Source organism: Doryrhamphus excisus, chromosome 6 (genome assembly GCF_030265055.1).
Source record: "Doryrhamphus excisus isolate RoL2022-K1 chromosome 6, RoL_Dexc_1.0, whole genome shotgun sequence".
NCBI classification, from domain to species: domain Eukaryota; kingdom Metazoa; phylum Chordata; class Actinopteri; order Syngnathiformes; family Syngnathidae; genus Doryrhamphus; species Doryrhamphus excisus.
The window spans coordinates 23,412,823-23,435,387 of record NC_080471.1 but is presented as its reverse complement, the minus strand read 5'-3'; the positions used below and the strand labels follow the sequence as shown (position 1 = coordinate 23,435,387).

General features: G+C 38.8%; 1 protein-coding gene across 3 annotated transcripts; it reads right to left on the bottom strand.

Moving 5' to 3' along the window:
* Positions 1–9,098: 9,098 nt before the first annotated feature.
* Positions 9,099–22,320, bottom strand: LOC131130757 (nucleosome assembly protein 1-like 4). Of its 3 annotated transcripts, XM_058074653.1 has the most exons (15): positions 22,223–22,320; positions 21,377–21,410; positions 21,160–21,232; positions 19,807–19,951; positions 18,670–18,756; positions 18,391–18,525; positions 18,232–18,303; positions 18,014–18,153; positions 16,571–16,716; positions 15,492–15,511; positions 15,268–15,387; positions 15,167–15,196; positions 14,648–14,713; positions 10,725–10,759; positions 9,099–10,368 (listed from the first exon to the last, which is right to left on the bottom strand). In XM_058074653.1, exons 2-14 carry the CDS (start codon positions 21,390–21,392, stop codon positions 10,754–10,756), a joined length of 1,056 nt encoding a protein of 351 aa, XP_057930636.1. In that variant the 5' UTR covers positions 21,393–21,410; positions 22,223–22,320; the 3' UTR covers positions 9,099–10,368; positions 10,725–10,753. The 3 variants fall into 3 exon arrangements, with proteins under 3 accessions (XP_057930636.1, XP_057930634.1, XP_057930635.1); XM_058074651.1 differs by lacking the exon at positions 10,725–10,759; XM_058074652.1 differs by lacking the exons at positions 10,725–10,759; positions 22,223–22,320 and adding an exon at positions 21,713–22,155.
* Positions 22,321–22,565: the final 245 nt, after the last annotated feature.

The following is a 22,565-nucleotide window of genomic DNA, read 5'->3' as shown; positions in this document are numbered from 1 at the left end:
AAAAGTGCATTTTGAGCAAGTTGAAAAAACTGAAAAAAACGACATACTAACCCCTTCAGTTTTTTTTTCAAAAATTGACGCCCTAAATTTGGGCATTTTATGCCATTTTTGGATGCTCCTGGGGCCCCTGTTGAGTGTGTGTGAGGTTTCCCGTGTTTATTTTAACAGAAAAGTGCATTTTGAGCAAGTTGAAAAAACTGAAAAAAACGACATACTAACCCTTTACGTTTTTTTTCAAAAATTGACGCCCTAAAATTTGGGCATTTCATGCCATTTTTGGATGCTCCTGGGGCCCCTGTTGAGTGTGTGTGAGGTTTCCCGTGTTTATTTTAACAGAAAAGTGCATTTTGAGCAAGTTGAAAAAACTGAAAAAACGACATACTAACCCTTCACGTTTTTTTTCAAAAATTGACGCCCTAAAATTTGGGCATTTCATGCCATTTTTGGATGCTCCTGGGGCCCCTGTTGAGTGTGTGTGAGGTTTCCCGTGTTTATTTTAACAGAAAAGTGCATTTTGAGCAAGTTGAAAAAACTGAAAAAAACGACATACTAACCCCTTACGTTTTTTTTCAAAAATTGACGCCCTAAAATTTGGGCATTTTATGCCATTTTTGGATGCTCCTGGGGCCCCTGTTGAGTGTGTATGAGGTTTCCCGTGTTTATTTTAACAGAAAAGTGCATTTTGAGCAAGTTGAAAAAACTGAAAAAAACGACATACGTTTTTTTTCAAAAATTGACGCCCTAAAATTTGGGCATTTCATGCCATTTTTGGATGCTCCTGGGGCCCCTGTTGAGTGTGTGTGAGGTTTCCCGTGTTTATTTTAACAGAAAAGTGCATTTTGAGCAAGTTGAAAAAACTGAAAAAAACGACATACTAACCCCTTACGTTTTTTTTCAAAAATTGACGCCCTAAAATTTGGGCATTTTATGCCATTTTTGGATGCTCCTGGGGCCCCTGTTGAGTGTGTATGAGGTTTCCCGTGTTTATTTTAACAGAAAAGTGCATTTTGAGCAAGTTGAAAAAACTGAAAAAAACGACATACTTAACCCCTTACGTTTTTTTTCAAAAATTGACGCCCTAAAATTTGGGCATTTTATGCCATTTTTGGATGCTCCTGGGGCCCCTGTTGAGTGTGTGTGAGGTTTCCCGTGTTTATTTTAACAGAAAAGTGCATTTTGAGCAAGTTGAAAAAACAGAAAAAAACGACATACTAACCCCTTACGTTTTTTTTTTCAAAAATTGACGCCCTAAAATTTGGGCATTTTATGCCATTTCTGGATGCTCCTGGGGCCCCTGTTGAGTGCGTGTGAGGTTTCCCGTGTTTATTTTAACAGAAAAGTGCATTTTGAGCAAGTTGAAAAAACTGAAAAAAACGACATACTAACCCCTTACGTTTTTTTTCAAAAATTGACGCCCTAAAATTTGGGCATTTTATGCCATTTCTGGATGCTCCTGGGGCCCCTGTTGAGTGTGTGTGAGGTTTCCCGTGTTTATTTTAACAGAAAAGTGCATTTTGAGCAAGTTGAAAAAACTGAAAAAAACGACATACGTTTTTTTTCAAAAATTGACGCCCTAAAATTTGGGCATTTCATGCCATTTTTGGATGCTCCTGGGGCCCCTGTTGAGTGTGTGTGAGGTTTCCCGTGTTTATTTTAACAGAAAAGTGCATTTTGAGCAAGTTGAAAAAACTGAAAAAAACGACATACTAACCCCTTACGTTTTTTTTCAAAAATTGACGCCCTAAAATTTGGGCATTTTATGCCATTTTTGGATGCTCCTGGGGCCCCTGTTGAGTGTGTATGAGGTTTCCCGTGTTTATTTTAACAGAAAAGTGCATTTTGAGCAAGTTGAAAAAACTGAAAAAAACGACATACTTAACCCCTTACGTTTTTTTTCAGAAATTGACGCCCTAAAATTTGGGCATTTTATGCCATTTTTGGATGCTCCTGGGGCCCCTGTTGAGTGTGTATGAGGTTTCCCGTGTTTATTTTAACAGAAAAGTGCATTTTGAGCAAGTTGAAAAAACTGAAAAAAACGACATACGTTTTTTTTCAAAAATTGACGCCCTAAAATTTGGGCATTTTATGCCATTTTTGGATGCTCCTGGGGCCCCTGTTGAGTGTGTGTGAGGTTTCCCGTGTTTATTTTAACAGAAAAGTGCATTTTGAGCAAGTTGAAAAAACAGAAAAAAACGACATACTAACCCCTTACGTTTTTTTTTTCAAAAATTGACGCCCTAAAATTTGGGCATTTTATGCCATTTCTGGATGCTCCTGGGGCCCCTGTTGAGTGCGTGTGAGGTTTCCCGTGTTTATTTTAACAGAAAAGTGCATTTTGAGCAAGTTGAAAAAACTGAAAAAAACGACATACTAACCCCTTACGTTTTTTTTCAAAAATTGACGCCCTAAAATTTGGGCATTTCATGCCATTTTTGGATGCTCCTGGGGCCCCTGTTGAGTGTGTGTGAGGTTTCCCGTGTTTATTTTAACAGAAAAGTGCATTTTGAGCAAGTTGAAAAAACTGAAAAAAACGACATACTAACCCCTTACGTTTTTTTTCAAAAATTGACGCCCTAAAATTTGGGCATTTTATGCCATTTCTGGATGCTCCTGGGGCCCCTGTTGAGTGTGTGTGAGGTTTCCCGTCTTTATTTTAACAGAAAAGTGCATTTTGAGCAAGTTGAAAAAACTGAAAAAAACGACATACGTTTTTTTCAAAAATTGACGCCCTAAAATTTTGGCATTTCATGGCATTTTTGGATGCTCCTGGGGGGGGTTGAGTGTGTGTGAGGTTTCCCGTGTTTATTTTAACAGAAAAGTGCATTTTGAGCAAGTTGAAAAAACTGAAAAAAACGACATACTAACCCCTTATGTTTTTTTTCAAAAATTGACGCCCTAAAATTTGGGCATTTTATGCCATTTCTGGATGCTCCTGGGGCCCCTGTTGAGTGTGTGTGAGGTTTCCCGTCTTTATTTTAACAGAATAGTGCATTTTGAGCAAGTTGAAAAAACTGAAAAAAACGACATACTAACCCCTTACGTTTTTTTTCAAAAATTGACGCCCTAAAATTTGGGCATTTTATGCCATTTCTGGATGCTCCTGGGGCCCCTGTTGAGTGTGTGTGAGGTTTCCCGTGTTTATTTTAACAGAAAAGTGCATTTTGAGCAAGTTGAAAAAACTGAAAAAAACGACATACTAACCCCTTACGTTTTTTTTCAAAAATTGACGCCCTAAAATTTGGGCATTTTATGCCATTTCTGGATGCTCCTGGGGCCTCTGTTGAGTGTGTGTGAGGTTTCCCGTGTTTATTTTAACAGAAAAGTGCATTTTGAGCAAGTTGAAAAAACTGAAAAAAAACGACATACTAACCCCTTACGTTTTTTTTCAAAAATTGACGCCCTAAAATTTGGGCATTTTATGCCATTTCTGGATGCTCCTGGGGCCCCTGTTGAGTGTGTGTGAGGTTTCCCGTCTTTATTTTAACAGAAAAGTGCATTTTGAGCAAGTTGAAAAAACTGAAAAAAACGACATACTAACCCCTTACGTTTTTTTTTCAAAAATTGACGCCCTAAAATTTGGGCATTTTATGCCATTTTTGGATGCTCCTGGGGCCCCTGTTGAGTGTGTATGAGGTTTCCCGTGTTTATTTTAACAGAAAAGTGCATTTTGAGCAAGTTGAAAAAACTGAAAAAAACGACATACTAACCCCTTACGTTTTTTTTCAAAAATTGACGCCCTAAAATTTGGGCATTTCATGCCATTTTTGGATGCTCCTGGGGCCCCTGTTGAGTGTGTGTGAGGTTTCCCGTGTTTATTTTAACAGAAAAGTGCATTTTGAGCAAGTTGAAAAAACTGAAAAAAACGACATACTAACCCCTTCAGTTTTTTTTTCAAAAATTGACGCCCTAAATTTGGGCATTTTATGCCATTTTTGGATGCTCCTGGGGCCCCTGTTGAGTGTGTGTGAGGTTTCCCGTGTTTATTTTAACAGAAAAGTGCATTTTGAGCAAGTTGAAAAAACTGAAAAAAACGACATACTAACCCTTTACGTTTTTTTTCAAAAATTGACGCCCTAAAATTTGGGCATTTCATGCCATTTTTGGATGCTCCTGGGGCCCCTGTTGAGTGTGTGTGAGGTTTCCCGTGTTTATTTTAACAGAAAAGTGCATTTTGAGCAAGTTGAAAAAACTGAAAAAACGACATACTAACCCTTTACGTTTTTTTTCAAAAATTGACGCCCTAAAATTTGGGCATTTCATGCCATTTTTGGATGCTCCTGGGGCCCCTGTTGAGTGTGTGTGAGGTTTCCCGTGTTTATTTTAACAGAAAAGTGCATTTTGAGCAAGTTGAAAAAACTGAAAAAAACGACATACTAACCCCTTACGTTTTTTTTCAAAAATTGACGCCCTAAAATTTGGGCATTTTATGCCATTTTTGGATGCTCCTGGGGCCCCTGTTGAGTGTGTATGAGGTTTCCCGTGTTTATTTTAACAGAAAAGTGCATTTTGAGCAAGTTGAAAAAACTGAAAAAAACGACATACGTTTTTTTTCAAAAATTGACGCCCTAAAATTTGGGCATTTCATGCCATTTTTGGATGCTCCTGGGGCCCCTGTTGAGTGTGTGTGAGGTTTCCCGTGTTTATTTTAACAGAAAAGTGCATTTTGAGCAAGTTGAAAAAACTGAAAAAAACGACATACTAACCCCTTACGTTTTTTTTCAAAAATTGACGCCCTAAAATTTGGGCATTTTATGCCATTTTTGGATGCTCCTGGGGCCCCTGTTGAGTGTGTATGAGGTTTCCCGTGTTTATTTTAACAGAAAAGTGCATTTTGAGCAAGTTGAAAAAACTGAAAAAAACGACATACTTAACCCCTTACGTTTTTTTTCAAAAATTGACGCCCTAAAATTTGGGCATTTTATGCCATTTTTGGATGCTCCTGGGGCCCCTGTTGAGTGTGTGTGAGGTTTCCCGTGTTTATTTTAACAGAAAAGTGCATTTTGAGCAAGTTGAAAAAACAGAAAAAAACGACATACTAACCCCTTACGTTTTTTTTTTCAAAAATTGACGCCCTAAAATTTGGGCATTTTATGCCATTTCTGGATGCTCCTGGGGCCCCTGTTGAGTGCGTGTGAGGTTTCCCGTGTTTATTTTAACAGAAAAGTGCATTTTGAGCAAGTTGAAAAAACTGAAAAAAACGACATACTAACCCCTTACGTTTTTTTTCAAAAATTGACGCCCTAAAATTTGGGCATTTTATGCCATTTCTGGATGCTCCTGGGGCCCCTGTTGAGTGTGTGTGAGGTTTCCCGTGTTTATTTTAACAGAAAAGTGCATTTTGAGCAAGTTGAAAAAACTGAAAAAAACGACATACGTTTTTTTTCAAAAATTGACGCCCTAAAATTTGGGCATTTTATGCCATTTCTGGATGCTCCTGGGGCCCCTGTTGAGTGTGTGTGAGGTTTCCCGTGTTTATTTTAACAGAAAAGTGCATTTTGAGCAAGTTGAAAAAACTGAAAAAAACGACATACTAACCCCTTACGTTTTTTTTCAAAAATTGACGCCCTAAAATTTGGGCATTTTATGCCATTTCTGGATGCTCCTGGGGCCCCTGTTGAGTGTGTGTGAGGTTTCCCGTGTTTATTTTAACAGAAAAGTGCATTTTGAGCAAGTTGAAAAAACTGAAAAAAACGACATACTAACCCCTTACGTTTTTTTTCAAAAATTGACGCCCTAAAATTTGGGCATTTTATGCCATTTCTGGATGCTCCTGGGGCCCCTGTTGAGTGTGTGTGAGGTTTCCCGTGTTTATTTTAACAGAAAAGTGCATTTTGAGCAAGTTGAAAAAACTGAAAAAAACGACATACTAACCCCTTACGTTTTTTTTCAAAAATTGACGCCCTAAAATTTGGGCATTTTATGCCATTTTTGGATGCTCCTGGGGCCCCTGTTGAGTGTGTGTGAGGTTTCCCGTCTTTATTTTAACAGAAAAGTGCATTTTGAGCAAGTTGAAAAAACTGAAAAAAACGACATACGTTTTTTTCAAAAATTGACGCCCTAAAATTTTGGCATTTCATGGCATTTTTGGATGCTCCTGGGGCCCCTGTTGAGTGTGTGTGAGGTTTCCCGTGTTTATTTTAACAGAAAAGTGCATTTTGAGCAAGTTGAAAAAACTGAAAAAAACGACATACTAACCCCTTACGTTTTTTTTCAAAAATTGACGCCCTAAAATTTGGGCATTTCATGCCATTTTTGGATGCTCCTGGGGCCCCTGTTGAGTGTGTGTGAGGTTTCCCGTGTTTATTTTAACAGAAAAGTGCATTTTGAGCAAGTTGAAAAAACTGAAAAAAACGACATACTAACCCCTTACGTTTTTTTTTTCAAAAATTGACGCCCTAAAATTTGGGCATTTTATGCCATTTTTGGATGCTCCTGGGGCCCCCGTTGAGTGTGTGTGAGGTTTCCCGTGTTTATTTTAACAGAAAAGTGCATTTTGAGCAAGTTGAAAAAACTGAAAAAAACGACATACTAACCCCTTACGTTTTTTTTCAAAAATTGACGCCCTAAATTTGGGCATTTTATGCCATTTTTGGATGCTCCTGGGGCCCCTGTTGAGTGTGTGTGAGGTTTCCCGTGTTTATTTTAACAGAAAAGTGCATTTTGAGCAAGTTGAAAAAACTGAAAAAAACGACATACTAACCCTTTACGTTTTTTTTCAAAAATTGACGCCCTAAAATTTGGGCATTTCATGCCATTTTTGGATGCTCCTGGGGCCCCTGTTGAGTGTGTGTGAGGTTTCCCGTGTTTATTTTAACAGAAAAGTGCATTTTGAGCAAGTTGAAAAAACTGAAAAAACGACATACTAACCCTTTACGTTTTTTTTCAAAAATTGACGCCCTAAAATTTGGGCATTTCATGCCATTTTTGGATGCTCCTGGGGCCCCTGTTGAGTGTGTGTGAGGTTTCCCGTGTTTATTTTAACAGAAAAGTGCATTTTGAGCAAGTTGAAAAAACTGAAAAAAACGACATACTAACCCCTTACGTTTTTTTTCAAAAATTGACGCCCTAAAATTTGGGCATTTTATGCCATTTTTGGATGCTCCTGGGGCCCCTGTTGAGTGTGTATGAGGTTTCCCGTGTTTATTTTAACAGAAAAGTGCATTTTGAGCAAGTTGAAAAAACTGAAAAAAACGACATACGTTTTTTTTCAAAAATTGACGCCCTAAAATTTGGGCATTTCATGCCATTTTTGGATGCTCCTGGGGCCCCTGTTGAGTGTGTGTGAGGTTTCCCGTGTTTATTTTAACAGAAAAGTGCATTTTGAGCAAGTTGAAAAAACTGAAAAAAACGACATACTAACCCCTTACGTTTTTTTTCAAAAATTGACGCCCTAAAATTTGGGCATTTTATGCCATTTTTGGATGCTCCTGGGGCCCCTGTTGAGTGTGTATGAGGTTTCCCGTGTTTATTTTAACAGAAAAAAAGCATTTTGAGCAAGTTGAAAAAACTGAAAAAAACGACATACTTAACCCCTTACGTTTTTTTTCAAAAATTGACGCCCTAAAATTTGGGCATTTTATGCCATTTTTGGATGCTCCTGGGGCCCCTGTTGAGTGTGTGTGAGGTTTCCCGTGTTTATTTTAACAGAAAAGTGCATTTTGAGCAAGTTGAAAAAACAGAAAAAAACGACATACTAACCCCTTACGTTTTTTTTTTCAAAAATTGACGCCCTAAAATTTGGGCATTTTATGCCATTTCTGGATGCTCCTGGGGCCCCTGTTGAGTGTGTGTGAGGTTTCCCGTGTTTATTTTAACAGAAAAGTGCATTTTGAGCAAGTTGAAAAAACTGAAAAAAACGACATACTAACCCCTTACGTTTTTTTTCAAAAATTGACGCCCTAAAATTTGGGCATTTTATGCCATTTCTGGATGCTCCTGGGGCCTCTGTTGAGTGTGTGTGAGGTTTCCCGTGTTTATTTTAACAGAAAAGTGCATTTTGAGCAAGTTGAAAAAACTGAAAAAAACGACATACTAACCCCTTACGTTTTTTTTCAAAAATTGACGCCCTAAAATTTGGGCATTTTATGCCATTTTTGGATGCTCCTGGGGCCCCTGTTGAGTGTGTGTGAGGTTTCCCGTGTTTATTTTAACAGAAAAGTGCATTTTGAGCAAGTTGAAAAAACTGAAAAAAACGACATACTAACCCCTTACGTTTTTTTTCAAAAATTGACGCCCTAAAATTTGGGCATTTCATGCCATTTTTGGATGCTCCTGGGGCCCCTGTTGAGTGTGTGTGAGGTTTCCCGTGTTTATTTTAACAGAAAAGTGCATTTTGAGCAAGTTGAAAAAACTGAAGTGACAGCTAGCCGTGGCAGCTAGCCATGACAGCTAGCCATGACAGCTCGTTTACCATAAACTTTCATGAATGGCGTCCACTACCTCATGTCTGTTTCCTCCGTCCAGATGTATTGCTGTTTTCGCCATTTTCATGGCAGTCTGAAGGGGCTTCACGTCAGCTGTAGCCATGTTCAGATGTTTACATCCCCATGTTTGCAAACCTTCTACACCCCGGAATCTACGACACTCTACCTGGAACGCGACCCGGAAGTAGATAGCGGCCGCCATATTGGGTAGGGCAGGCGTCATGTGTTCCCAGATTGGATTTTAATACCAATTGTACTTGAATCTTAAAATTATCAATCATACTTTTTTTTTAACAATCTAATCCCGTAAAACGTCACCCCAAACAATGTATAATATGGCGATGGCCGCTGTTTTACCATTCAATAAACAAAGCTGTTGAAAAAAACCCTGCTATCTGGCTGTAAAGAGGCACTTTGTTGCGGGAATCAAATCGTTGCGTACATTGTGTGTTTTTTTTTAATATAGTCTAGAGATGGGTGACAAACCTCTTGAAGAGTTGAGGCTTTCCTTCAAATTGTGGCGTTACAGATTCAGAGCTTCAGTGAAAGCAACATTAGCGTCATCTGGTGGGAGAGTGAGGTCAAAGCAACATATGACACTAAACGCAGTGAAACCATTAATATGCCCATTAATAAAAATACAGTTGTGCCTGAATCATTTCACACAAACACACCTTTTCAATGGTGCACAACTTTAATAGAATATTTCAACTCTGTACAAACTGAAGAGATTACCCAAGTTAAATTGTGAAGAACCAGTTAAGGCCTTTGCTAGCACAGGACCCCATGTGGTACATTTGAGGACGCATGGCTCAGATCCTTGCAACCCAGAAAGAAGTAGAAGTACGAGTACAATTGACGAGCGAGAGAGCGAGAAGGTAGGTCAATTAGTTCACTACTTTGCTGACCTGCGGGCGTCACACCAGAACTAAATCTAAAAAGGGTGGTACAAAATACATTGGCGTAAGACAAATATATTTGAACTTCAAATGTTGATTACAATGTGTACACATGTTGGCAAACGATCCGAGAGCATTCGATTCCGCTTCTTAGTGATTTCTAACAACCTGCATGTTGTCATCGCCACTAAAAAGGTCAATGGTCGGTCAAGTTTACATCAGTCATCAATGCAAAATATTCAATATGGACGTTGGCAGAGGCTGAAAGAGCTCAGGTTAGTTTCCGTCCATTGAAGTGCTTGTTAAATACTTGTATAAGCGCCATAGGATGCACGGGGATGCAGGAAAGTTGTCGTGAGACAATTATCTCCACATTCAACACTTCAGAACCAGATCATGGCAGGTATTTTTGTTCCTCCAGTGAGGAGAGCTGAATCAAAACAAAAACTAAATAAAAACAGTAGCTGGGCCATGAGATTTCCCCAAATGCATCACATACACACGGCACCAGAATAAATCATCCAATGGCAAGCTAATAACGGAAATTAAAGTGATACATTGTAACAGAAAAAAAAAACAAAAAAACAACCCAGTCGGCAGTCTCCTGGTAAGCTAACAATTCTCATGATGATGTTTAAAAAAACCCCTGAGTAACAGATTAATTTCCATGACAACTCAAGTTTGGATTCTGTTATTCTTATGATGTGCCAAGGTTCCTGGCAGTAATGCACTAACTCCACCATTGTTTGTGTGTGTGTGTGTGTGTGTGTGTGTGTGTGCAAGGCACCGGCCTGGTCGCCTCTACTTGGAGCTTCAAGGAGGGGCAACAAGGGTGCAAGACAGGGGGGAGGAAAAAAAAAAAAAAAAAAAAGGTCATGCACATAGTGAAAACGCAGTTTGGTTTGCATCCTATTGCGTTCAAATGAGAGTTTGTAGAAGAGAGGGGGAGGGTAACTGATTGGCTGAATTGATGGACAGCAGGTCTCCACGTCCACTGGTCGCCGTGGTTACTGCTGCTTGCATTCGGCAGGCATGGGTTGTCCTTTCTGTGTGTGTATGAGAGAGAGAGGGGGGGGTAGAGAGAGAAAAAAAAAATCAGACAGGGGGGCAAGCGGGCAGCTCAGGGGGGAGGGGGGCCACTGGGTGACTGCTGAAGTGAGAAGCGGCGAGCTTGGTTTGGTGCAGCATAGGCAAGGCAGGCAACGTTAGGACAACAGTCATAGGGGGGGGGGGGGGGGATCCAGGATGTGAGTTTGAGGATCACCGAAACGTCTTGGACTACAAAAAAGAGAAGCCAAGTGTGAGCCCAAGAAAGAGCGAGAGCGAGGGGCAGAATCATCAAGGCGGCACAGAATGGATTTAGAACGTAGTGTGGGCGTGGCTATCCCGAGTTCTCCCTTACCTAAAAATGCATGGGCTGAGAATGATTGGTTACGCCTGTAGGAGAGACAACGTCATGCACACGTTACTGACAATTAGAAACTTGAGTCTGTGTTCACACTGCAGGGTTTGACTCCCAATTCAGATTTTTTGTAAAAACTTTAAGAAGGATGTGACTTGACATGCATTTCCGTGATGCTCAACGCGTTTGCTACGGGACACCGCCTTGATCCACGTCACTTGAACATCATTGTCGTACGACAACCTTTCCCTGTCAGGGGTGGGCAAACTACGGCCCGGGGGCCACATCCGGCCCGCCAAGTGTTTCAATATGGCCCGCCTGTTTTTCATTTAAACTCAACATGCAACCTGGCATTGTGGCTTGAGCCAACTTTTTGATGGTCGAGGTAGCTGCTTTATCAATTTCGTTATTTGATGTGGTCTGTTGTTTACAAAATGCTCTTGGTAAAAGGAGCACAAGCACAATAATAGTAATAATAATAATAATAATAATAATAATAATGTCAATAATGATAATAATAATACTATTATATTAATATTGTTGTTAATAATATTAATATAATAATGGTAGTAATATTACAAAATACTCCTGGAAAAAGGAGCACAAGCACAATAATAGTAATACAAATAATAATAATAATAATAATAATGTTGTTGTCAATAATGCTAATAATACTACTATTATATTAATATTGTTGTTAATAATATTAATATAATAATGGTAGTAATATTACTAAATACTCCTGGAAAAAGGAGCACAAGCACAATAATAGTAATACAAATAATAATGTTGTTGTCAATAATGCTAATAATACTACTATTATATTAATATTGTTGTTAATAATATTAATATAATAATGGTAGTAATATTACAAAATACTCCTGGAAAAAGGAGCACAAGCACAATAATAATGTTGTTGTCAATAATGATAATAATACTACTATTATATTAATATTGTTGTTAATAATAATATAATTATGGTAGTAATATTATTATTATTAACAAAATAATAATAATAATATAATAACATTACTATAACTATAATAATTCTAATAAAAATAATAATAATAATACATTTATAACACACTTTACATCAAATAAATGATTTCAAAGTGCACATATAGCAGATTGCATGACACTTTTACATGTAAAATATGTGTAAAAATATAGGTGTAAAAATGGACTGTTACGTGTAAAATACTACATAATCCCCCCCGTCAATTTTGTTAAATTAATGCGGCCCGCGAGTCAAAAAGTTTGCCCACCCCGGCCCTACATGTTGTCCTTCTATAGAAATGATGTGCTCAAAGAAAATGACAAGTACCTCAAAACAAAATCAATTGATGAATTCAGGTCTATAATGCTGTAGCCAATTCACAACTACAATTATCTTTAGGCACTTCGGCAAACGTCGAGGTAAGGAAAAACGATACACTAACAAGAGAAAGGCTTGATAAGAATCAGTCGAGTCCGGGTGGCCATCTGCTAAGCAATTTGATTGCAAGGAATAAGAACAGAGTAGGCAGAGAATCAGCATAGAAATCCCTAAATACGATCGATGCGCATCAGACATCAGAACAATCCCAATGGATGACTGGCAGGTTCTATTTTAGTAGCAACGACTATTTGGAATGAGAGAATTCAAAGATATTGAATGGCAATGCTGGAGGAAAGTATTTCCAGATTTAATTGATTGTTAATACAGTAAACCTCGGATATATCGGATTCAATTGTTCCAACTGGTTTTGTCCGATTTAAGCGAAATCCGTTATATGCGTATACCGGAAAATGTCTGTTTTACGCATATATCGGATTTATATCCGGTATATGCGTAAATGGGATTTTATCCGTTATAAAAAGGCACTTCCTTGACTATGTTTCCAATGTACCTGGACTGGGCAATGAAAAGAGACGTAAGGTCATGAGAATTGAACTTTATTGGACTCTGAGCATAACAAATTGTTAATTAAGCTAGGCCCTGTTACGCCCGTCAGGCCTACGTTATTTCCAATAGTGAGGTTAAGATCTCATTCACTGCTGTGCTAGTATTATTGACGTCACTCACTTTTATATTTGTCCTAAATCTGGAGCCAGGAGAAAGACAATAGCCAGTGACATCAACAAGATTAGCATAACGATGCGGCCATCCGATATATGCCAGGGAAATTTCATGGAAATGCATTGGAACGGGACTGGAGATTTTGTCCGAAATAGGCGAAATCCGTTATAAAAAATCCGATATATGCAATGAATTTTTATAGGAAATGCATTACAGAAAAATCGGTTCTTTTTTATTTGTCCGTTGTGAGCGAATTTCCGATATATCCGAGTCCGATATATCCGAGGTTTACTGTACATAAGAGAATAAAATCTTTAGATTCCGTTTTGCCAATAATCCACAATGTGAGACGTGAACACATCTATTTTCTGTGCATGTATCTGAAACAATAAACGCTGGTTTCCCAAGGCGTTTGAATAGGTGTGTCCCATTAAGTACATTAATTATTAGCTGCCTTTTTATATCTGTAAACGCATAAAAAAGAGAAAACTGTCTTCACGTCTCAAGGATTGTGGCTGACGGGCAAAATTTCCCCGCAACTCTTCTTTTTCAAGAAACGATATTAGTTCATTTGGTATTGTTATTTCTCGGCTGAATTTGGCACCCTAAGTAAGAATGGTTGTGCAATTCATGCTTTAATCTCGTGATGCCGGCAGAGTAGTTGATGAGGAAGAATTGCTTGCTGCAAGCAGTTTGAGGTCCGCATTGCTATTCTACCCAAACACTTCCACAGTGGAATGAAACTGCAGTGCGGGCTAGATGAATTTGACATGCGTTTTAAGGGAATAGCAATTAGCAATGAGCAATTTTATACTTCTATTGCGATATGAGGGGTTGTCACAAATACCAAAATTCCAGTACTCGATATAGATACTTGGAAAATCACGATTGTTGATACCATGATAGATAAAAACAAATCCCTGACTTTTTAAATGATTGAAAACCATTTCAAAACATGTGTATTTAAGATGGCTGCCCCTCAACAGAAGTTGTATAGAATTTAAATTGCAGTACCAGCTGCCAAATGTTATGTTCTGATAATATTCAACATTTATCAGTCATAATTCTGAACCCTATTTCCATCCATCCATGCATCATCATCAGAAAGCTGGAACCTATCCCAGCTAACTTTGGGCAGAAGGTAGCATATGTATTTAAGATGGCTGCCCCTCAACAGAAGTTATATAGAATTTAAATTGCAGTACCAGCTGCCAAATGTTATGTTATTATGTTCCGATAATATTCAACATTTATCAGTCATAATTCTGAACCCTATTTCCATCCATCCATGCATCATGATCGGAAAGCTGGAGCCTATCCCAGCTAACTTTAGGCAAAAAGTAGCATATGTATTTAAGATGGCTGCCCCTCAACAGAAGTTATATAGAATTTAAATTGCAGTACCAGCTGCCAAATGTTATGTAATTATGTTCCGATAATATTCAACATTTATCAGTCATAATTCTGAACCCTATTTCCATCCATCCATGCATCATGATCGGAAAGCTGGAGCCTATCCCAGCTAACTTTAGGCAAAAAGTAGCATATGTATTTAAGATGGCTGCCCCTCAACAGAAGTTGTATAGAATTTAAATTGCAGTACCAGCTGCCAAATGTTATGTTATTATGTTCCGATAATATTCAACATTTATCAGTCATAATTCTGAACTCTATTTCCATCCATCCATGCATCATTATCGGAAAGCTGGAGCCTATCCCCGCTAACTTTAGGCAAAAAGTAGCATATGTAAAAAAAAAAAAATATATGTGAAATATAAGTGAGTCAGCACAACATGACAACAGCTTTGGCATCTAATCACGTAAAATGAACATGGAGGGGATTACGTAAAAGATTCATACAGACCCTTGGGTCAAAGTCTCCCTCGTCGTCGTCATCGTCGTCATCCTCATCGCCTTCGTCATCATGCTCCTGACACACAAATGAATCGTGTTACATCACTAATGTACCTTAGTGTAAGGTTAGAAGTCGAAATAGGTGTGTCCCAATGACGTGCATCATTATTAGCAAGCTCATATTAACTCATTTTCTGCCATTATAATGCACACAAGGATTGTGAATGATGCAAAATTCCCCCCTAAAGTGCAGTTCCCATTTAAGCAAGTCCACAAACAAAACCAAGAGGTATACCTGCGCAATATAGTGAGGCCCTGAACAATAATCAGAAAATTGGAATGGCAAACATACTTTGCCAAATTGTATTAAAAAAGAAGCAGAGCCCAATGTCAAACAGTGTTTAACATGCAGACACACTTTGTTGATGCATCACTTCTAACTCATTAGATTTAGTATATGTGCCAAACATTGTGCCTTGTGATTTAAAGGTGGAAGTAAAAAAAAAAAAAAAAAAAAAAAAGGACCAACCTCATCGCCTTCTTCCAGTTCTTCATCAAACTGTACGAAGAAAGCAACATGATTATAACGCTCACATTACAAACACACCACATCATGAATCTCTCACTCACACTCTCGTCATCTTCCAGTGCCTCTCCGGTGAAATACAGCACAGCTCTGGGAATTATTCTCTCACGGAAGAAATGGCCAATTTCAAAGTCGGTGGTTAGGGTGAACTCCGAGTCTTCGTCCTGGAAAACCAGAAAGGCCATTAAAACCTTGGTAGCCACCAGTCTGAGACAAGACGATACAGCTATTCAGAGAACTAAAATTCAAAAGAAGCTCATGAACTCACCAGTTCACAATCGGGCGAAGCTGTGAAGAACAAAAAAAAAACATTAAAGTCAAAAGTCGTTCAATAAAAAGAGGTTACATATGCTGCAATAATTCCACCCATTTTCTATACGTCTATAGCAGAGGTAGGGAACCTATGGCTCGGGAGCCAGGTAGGGCTCTTTTGATGACTGTATCTGGCTCTCAAGCATTTCTTACCACAATAAAAATGCATTTTTGCTAACATTTTAAAGTAAACCATCACAGAAATGACTGTTAAAAATAATATTCAAAATCAACAACTTTCTTATGCATTTTAATCCGTCCATCTATATTCTACTGCAATACGGCCGACCATATCCATCTTTCTTGATGATATTTTCCAGGTCAAACACCAAAACTCGATTATTACTGGGTAATGCGGTAGTCTACCTCGGTCATTGAGATGTCAACATGTAAATATAAACTTTCCTCCTTTAGTCAAATAGTCACCTAGCTAAAGCTGCAGAACCAAGCCTTCTGACGAAGATGGCCAAAAGAATGAAATACATGTACGGAGTATGGTGCAAAACCATGCAGCAGCAGAAGTTGTATTAATGGCAGCAAGTATTTGATTTATTATTAGACACTGCGCTGCTCACAAAAGTGTGCTGGCCACACCCCATTGGCGTGGGGTAGTGTGCCTGGTCTACGTAATTAGAGCCCATTATATCTAAAACTGTTGGTCTTACATAAAAATGCACACATTTTATTGCATTCAATGTTTAAAAAAATGTATATGGCTCTCACAGATACACATTTTCAAATATCTGGTCTTCATGGCTCTCTTAGCCAAAAAGGTTCCCGACCCCTGGTCTATAGGGTCACGGTAAGCTGAAGCCTATCCCTGATTCAGTATTAAAGCCCTGGTTTGCGGCCAGCTCTCACCCCAAATAGCCGGCTTCCTGTGTGTTTTAGTACATGTGCTTATAACAATTGCAACAACAACTTGCTTTTGTATCATAGTAATTATTATAGGCCGCTAGGGCCCTAAATAAACAGCGGTTTCAAAAAGGCATGCAATAGCTCAGTGATATACATCCACGTCTGCTCTGCACTCACCTTTGACAGGGTTGAAGAAGTTGAAAAAGGAATCGTTGGGAACCTGTTTTGTGACTGTACGGACGGTACCACGGCCTTTGTGCTTCTGCTTCTTCTTTATAGTTTTTACCGTCACATCCTTCCCCTTGTGCCAATCTATCTGACATCTAGCAAGATCAAAAGGAAGAAATCAAGTTGATACAATTATGCTATTGGTTATAGCAGGGGTCTCAAACACGCGGCCCCCGCCTTGATATGAAAGTTTAATGTTAGTGCGGCCCGCGCAAGTTTGATATGGATGCTGTATGGTATCATGTACCCAGAAAAAATTATTACGTTTGATTCATGTTCATGTTAAAGGTAAAATAACTTAATAGTTATCCTCCCTATCCGTGTGGAAGTGGTAAGTTTTTGGCTATTTAAGTTTAAAGGAAATAACGTGAAGGCTACCGTTTAGGTCGCTAGCTCTCTAGTTTGCGAGTTAGCATGTGTCTCAAGACCCTGCAGTTGCGCAATATGTTGTAAATAAAAAGAGTATAAATGTGACTATAGTCGTGTTTTGTCATGTCTACAGGGCTCTAATAATGCTTTGTTCATTTTAATCTGAAAAAAATCATTTGTCTACCCACCAACTATATGTGGTTTCTTAAGTTTTTATTATTTGCCGTTTTATTATTATTATTATTATTATTATTATATTTATTACTGATTGATTTTTTTATTCTTGATTTGTTTATTATTTTTCATCTTATTTTGTGTATAGAAAAATAAAAATTAAGATATTTGAGAAGAGTGGAATGTTTTATCAGAGCTTTTATTGTAGAAAATCGGAACCAAAGCACTGAAAAAGTTTGTATATTTTTCTGTTTTTAATAAATGCGTTTTTTTTTTTTTTTTTTTTGGAAAACCTGATGCGGCCCAGCCTTGCCCAGACCCTAGCTCCAGTGGCCCCCGGGTAAATTGAGTTTGAGACCCCTGGGTTATAGGATTCCATATTTGGCAAAACTGTTGTTTTCCTGTTGGTGAATGGCGGTAAAACATTAAATAAAGAAGAACTTAATCTACTGTTAAAAGCTAAATATCACGGAAATGTACATAATGTGAATGAAATGCGATCATTGTAAGGACATGGCGGGTTTGCATGGGGAAATATTTCCTCAGCAGATTGTTGTCATTTGTCATTGCTAAATATCAAACACTACTCCTTAATAATATGCTGAAGCCGTCACCTCAAACCAAGTCTAAAAATAGTCTTAAATTCATCAGAGTGTGAGTGGAAGCTGGCTGGGCGTGGAGAGATGCCACTACGCCAGTAATAATAGTAGCAAAACCCTAACCCTAACCTCATGGCAAGATAACAATGTTATAAACAGTAATAATGTCGCCATCTCGGATGCCATTCATATTTGGTTTGTTTTGTAGGACAAGTTACAAATTGGAATAGAAGAGAGTTCATGATCTTACCCCTCACAGTCGATAATCTCTGGGCCCTCGAATGAGAAAGGATCTGAAGTGTCCGGCTCTGACTTCATCTTGTAGACTTTAGTGAGAACTGCATTGTTAAAGTAGCCGTTGGACTCAAAGTGGAACTCTAATGTGAAACTCTGAAAAGGTACAAAATTATTAAGATTATTCATTCTTCTCATTTGTGATAATATTACACAAAAAAAAACTATATTAACCATAGGCTGCCCTGGTTCAGAAAACTTGACTTGAATATCTCTCAGATGCTTGAGGATGGGCTCGTCGTATTCCTGGCGACAAATAAAGAGTCAGGTATACAGACCAATGTTAACAAATACAGTGTAAAGTTTTGGGAGCAAGTAGTCAATGAAACATACTTGGATCATGTCGCTGAGCATATCTACATTCTTGAATATGGTGAGCCAGAATTCCGGGATGCCTTTCGGGTCTTCCGCTGGCACGGCATCCTCCTTCTTACTGGCATCAATTGCTATTTTTTCCTTTATTTGTTCCTACATCAAAAACAGAACTTGTCAAGTGCTGAACAGAAATATGGGGCTTGCTGTGCATGTTAAGTAGGATGAAAATAAAAGTACATATACTTCTTCAAGAAACTGACAGGAAACGTCAGGAGACGAGACGCAAGTTTTACTTACAGAAAGCTCTTCCTCCTCGTCTTTGTCACTGCGCCAAGCACACTCCTCATCTGTGGGTTCCACTTTTCCAGTGACAAAATCTTGTCGCTGTGATAACATCGACAATCACAATTTTAATCGGACAATATAAAAAAAAAAAGATAGGTTAAAACTTTTTTTTTTTTTAAGCATGCACAGTGATGAAAACCCATTTAGAGACGCCAGGGCTTTGTTTACACTGCATGTCAATTTGCATATTATGGATCTGTTTTTTTGTGTCAGTGTGAACAATATTTTCAAATGTGATTCAGGCCTCATTCCTATGTGGATATAAATCTAATTTGTAACCAAGGTACTGCAGTCAGTGAAGTGAAGTCGCATATATCTGACCTAAAAAGGTCAGCAAAGGCGCGGTTTGCTGTGCTTAACGAGACTTGGATAAAAAGGTACCCACCAATGTAGGCAAAAGCTATATTTTGTTTATCGGAAAATTAATTCAAAATGTACAGTGGGAGAAAATGTTGAATGAAATCACTTGCCGGATTCTTTGACAAGTGGCTTTTTTTGGCAATGTGATCGAGTAAACACACAACAGAAACGTGCTTATTGTGTGTCACTTGCCGGATTCTTTGACAAGTGGCTTTTTTTTTGGCAATGTTGATCGACCACATAAAGGTTGACGGTTCAGGCGTCACTGCAAGCTCTCTCCAAACTAACTGCCATAGCCAAAATTACTGCCCTTTCTTAATGTGACGCACAATGATTTGGTTAAAAATGTTGACTCGCGTTGCACAACATCCTTGAAATTAACGTGCAAAACAGCACACAGTGCAGACCACAGTGTTTGCTTTTGTAAACACATGGCAATGCATCAAACACCCTGCCTTTTGCGCATGTGTGTCACTTCCCGCAGGCTTGAGTTCATATTGACAAGTAGGTTATTTTGGTGTATGTAAAAACGACTACACACCCAAAAAAAATAATAATTTAATTTAAATTAATTTAATTTTGTTTAAAAAATTAAAACAAAATAAAAATCTGAAATGGGCATCGTACCCTGCAGTGTGAACGTAGCCCTAGTCACTGGCTTTGAAAACAAGAACAATACAAACAAAAATGTTACGGAAGAAAAATCCATCACAGACACATGATGAGTACCTTGTCATAAAGTGGCAGATAAAGGGCAGCATACTTCCTCTCCAGTTCATGGACCTCCTCATAAAATTTGGCTTCAATGTTGGCATACTGCACCTGAAGCCTTTTCAAGGCATGCACTCTCCTCTTCACTGCTTTGGGAAGCATGCTGTAGCAGAAAATAAACAATCATTGTTTGCGTATAGACCCTAATATTTAAAAGGTGACAAAACAATATTATGAATTTTAAGTACTATTGCTTTGGAAAGCTAACTATTCTGTTTTATGTGTCACACTAATATGTCAAACATTCATAATCTAGATGCATGTACAAGATTGATTGTTCCCTTCAAAAAACAGTATAAAAAAGTTTAGATTTTTTTTTCCTGGATAAGAAAATGTGCTCTACACCTATGTGGCAGAGCTTGTAGTATTTAGCATGTAATATGTCACCAGAGATGCGCAATCATAGCCCACTTTATGCTACGTTCACACCGACGCCGAATGTCGCGCTTTGAATCGGCGACGAATTCGACGTCATTTTTCAAAAAATCTCACAATTTCCTAAGCTCTGTTACGCAATGGAAAATTTCGAGATCCCGACTGCATCCCGCCTCTGATCCAGAGCATATTGTAGCGACCCTGACGTTTTCATGTTGACGTTGTGCTCTTGGGTGTCCCGACTGTTCCGGGTGACTGTGAATGCACCAGAGGGTGGGGGCGTGTCTGGTGGAGGAAGTACTGTTGTGTTGCTGGCGGTGGTTGCAACGGCGTGGTTACGGCCGACAGTAGCCAGTATTATTGTTGTGCAATAAAAAGCTTGTCAGCGATCGCAGTCGTGTAATTTCCATAGCGTCGGCAACGACGCTACAATATATAAAGATGCAGCAGATCCATTGATCCTTTGAACCAAGCTCTGTTAAGCTTTCCTACGCTTTGAGCAAAACTTTGATAAGCTTTGTGACGCTTTGATACGCTCTCCCCGCTTTACGCAATCCGTGACAGATTGCCTCAAATTTTTAAACAGTTTAAAAATTTTTGGCGCTCTTGCCGAATGTCCCGAATTGCTCAAACCTTTCTTACGTTGTATTACGGTCTTTACGCTTTCATTAAGCTTTGTTACGCTTTGCCGGCGCTTTGCTCGCCGATTTAATTCGCCATCGATTCGGCGTCGGTGTGAACGTAGCATTACACTATATTTACATTTTTACTGTGCAGCCTTTGGTGCGATGACAAAAAGTAATCAATAAAGCGTCAAGCAGATACAACATATGATATCCTTTTATGCTGTTACATCACTGATATTTTTCTGAAAAAGAGCCTTTCAAAAGCAAAGCTGTCAAATATGTGTCAATACGGTCATTTATCTCCACTGACCTTTCCAAAGAATGGAAGTTACCAGGTTTGTCCATCTGCCCGGCAGGATTTTGCAACCCCGGCTCACCTTTACCTATTAAAACAAACATAGTAGTTGAAATACAATCATCCCGAACACCAACAAACATATTCAGCCACATCAAAGCATACATTTACAAAACAACACAAAGAAAATATGACATAAGAATAAAGAGGTCAAAGATCACGTTGTATTTACCTTTATTGACCTCCATTAGAGTTGCAGCTCCTTTCTGTGATTGAGAAAAACAGATGAATATGTTATGAATCCAGACAGTTGAAGAAGTTGGGACCTGTCAGACAAGCCGAAACGGTCACTAAACAAACCCTCGCGTATGTGACTCATTAGGTGTGAGCGTTCACAAACGATACAACGTTAGCACAAAGAAGTACACGCAAGGAGCGCAGGTGTGACGGATAGAAGGTGTTGAGCAAAAGCGTAGGCCGATGACGCATCGACACGCTGATGTCAGCTGGGCTCGGCTACGACGAATAAAGTTGCCATGTACTCGAAAGAAAACGCACAATCGCCAACCTTGACAGTCGAGACGGTGACATTGGCACACGCCGGTCTTGTAGCCGTTGTCGACTTTCCAGCCGGCACACACGAACAGACGCCAATAGGAGCGGCGCCACACGTTTGACAGCTGCTAAAGTGCTAGCCGACGAACAACAAAGTACGAGACAACGTGCTGTCAACATTCGCTAAGCTGCCAGCGAGTTTAAAAAAAAAACACCACACAGCAATTCACAAAAGTCGCTCAGCATTAAAAAAAAAAGTATAAAATAACAACAATACAGTGCCCTGTTGTTGTCATGACGAAAACTCGATTGTAATGCAGCTGTTGCTTATAAGCTAGCAGCATTGACAAGCTACTAGCAGCTAGCTACTGTTAGCTTCCTAGTTTGGGTTAAAAAAAACATTAAAGTGGCGATAAAGTAACTAAGGCAGCTCATTTACGATTTTTCAAATAAGCGCGGCGACTCGTAATACGGTGTAAAATAACCGTTGCGGTAACTGACCGCCGATAAGAGCGAATCTCACCTCTTTCGTTTGGCGATCAAGACAAGTCGCTTGCCTTCACGCTGCTTCGATTCTTCTTCATGGGCTTTCAGACTTGATATCACACCGCCGTACTACTGCCCTCTACTGTTTGATATGTATTTAGTCAATAAACAAATATAGCTGTATTATTATACATTTATTCTATGTATCAATTCAAATAAATGATATTATATTTGAATGATTTTATTAGAATCCACATCGTGATGACATGATCCAATGACACTTTGTGCATGTTCCGTAGCTATATGATATCGCGTCAGAAAGTAAGAAATTATACATAAAAGGTGAAGAATCATCAATGTTGAAAATTGCTCATAACGTT

Bases quoted from the DNA above. Each gene is read 5' to 3' on its own strand.
- LOC131130757 (XM_058074651.1), bottom strand. The intron at 15,512-16,570 runs GTGAGTGCAGAG...TGTTCTTCACAG, and splicing joins CTTCTTCAACCCTGTCAAAG to CTTCGCCCGATTGTGAACTG. The intron at 15,388-15,491 runs GTGAGTTCATGA...CTGGTTTTCCAG, and splicing joins CTTCGCCCGATTGTGAACTG to GACGAAGACTCGGAGTTCAC.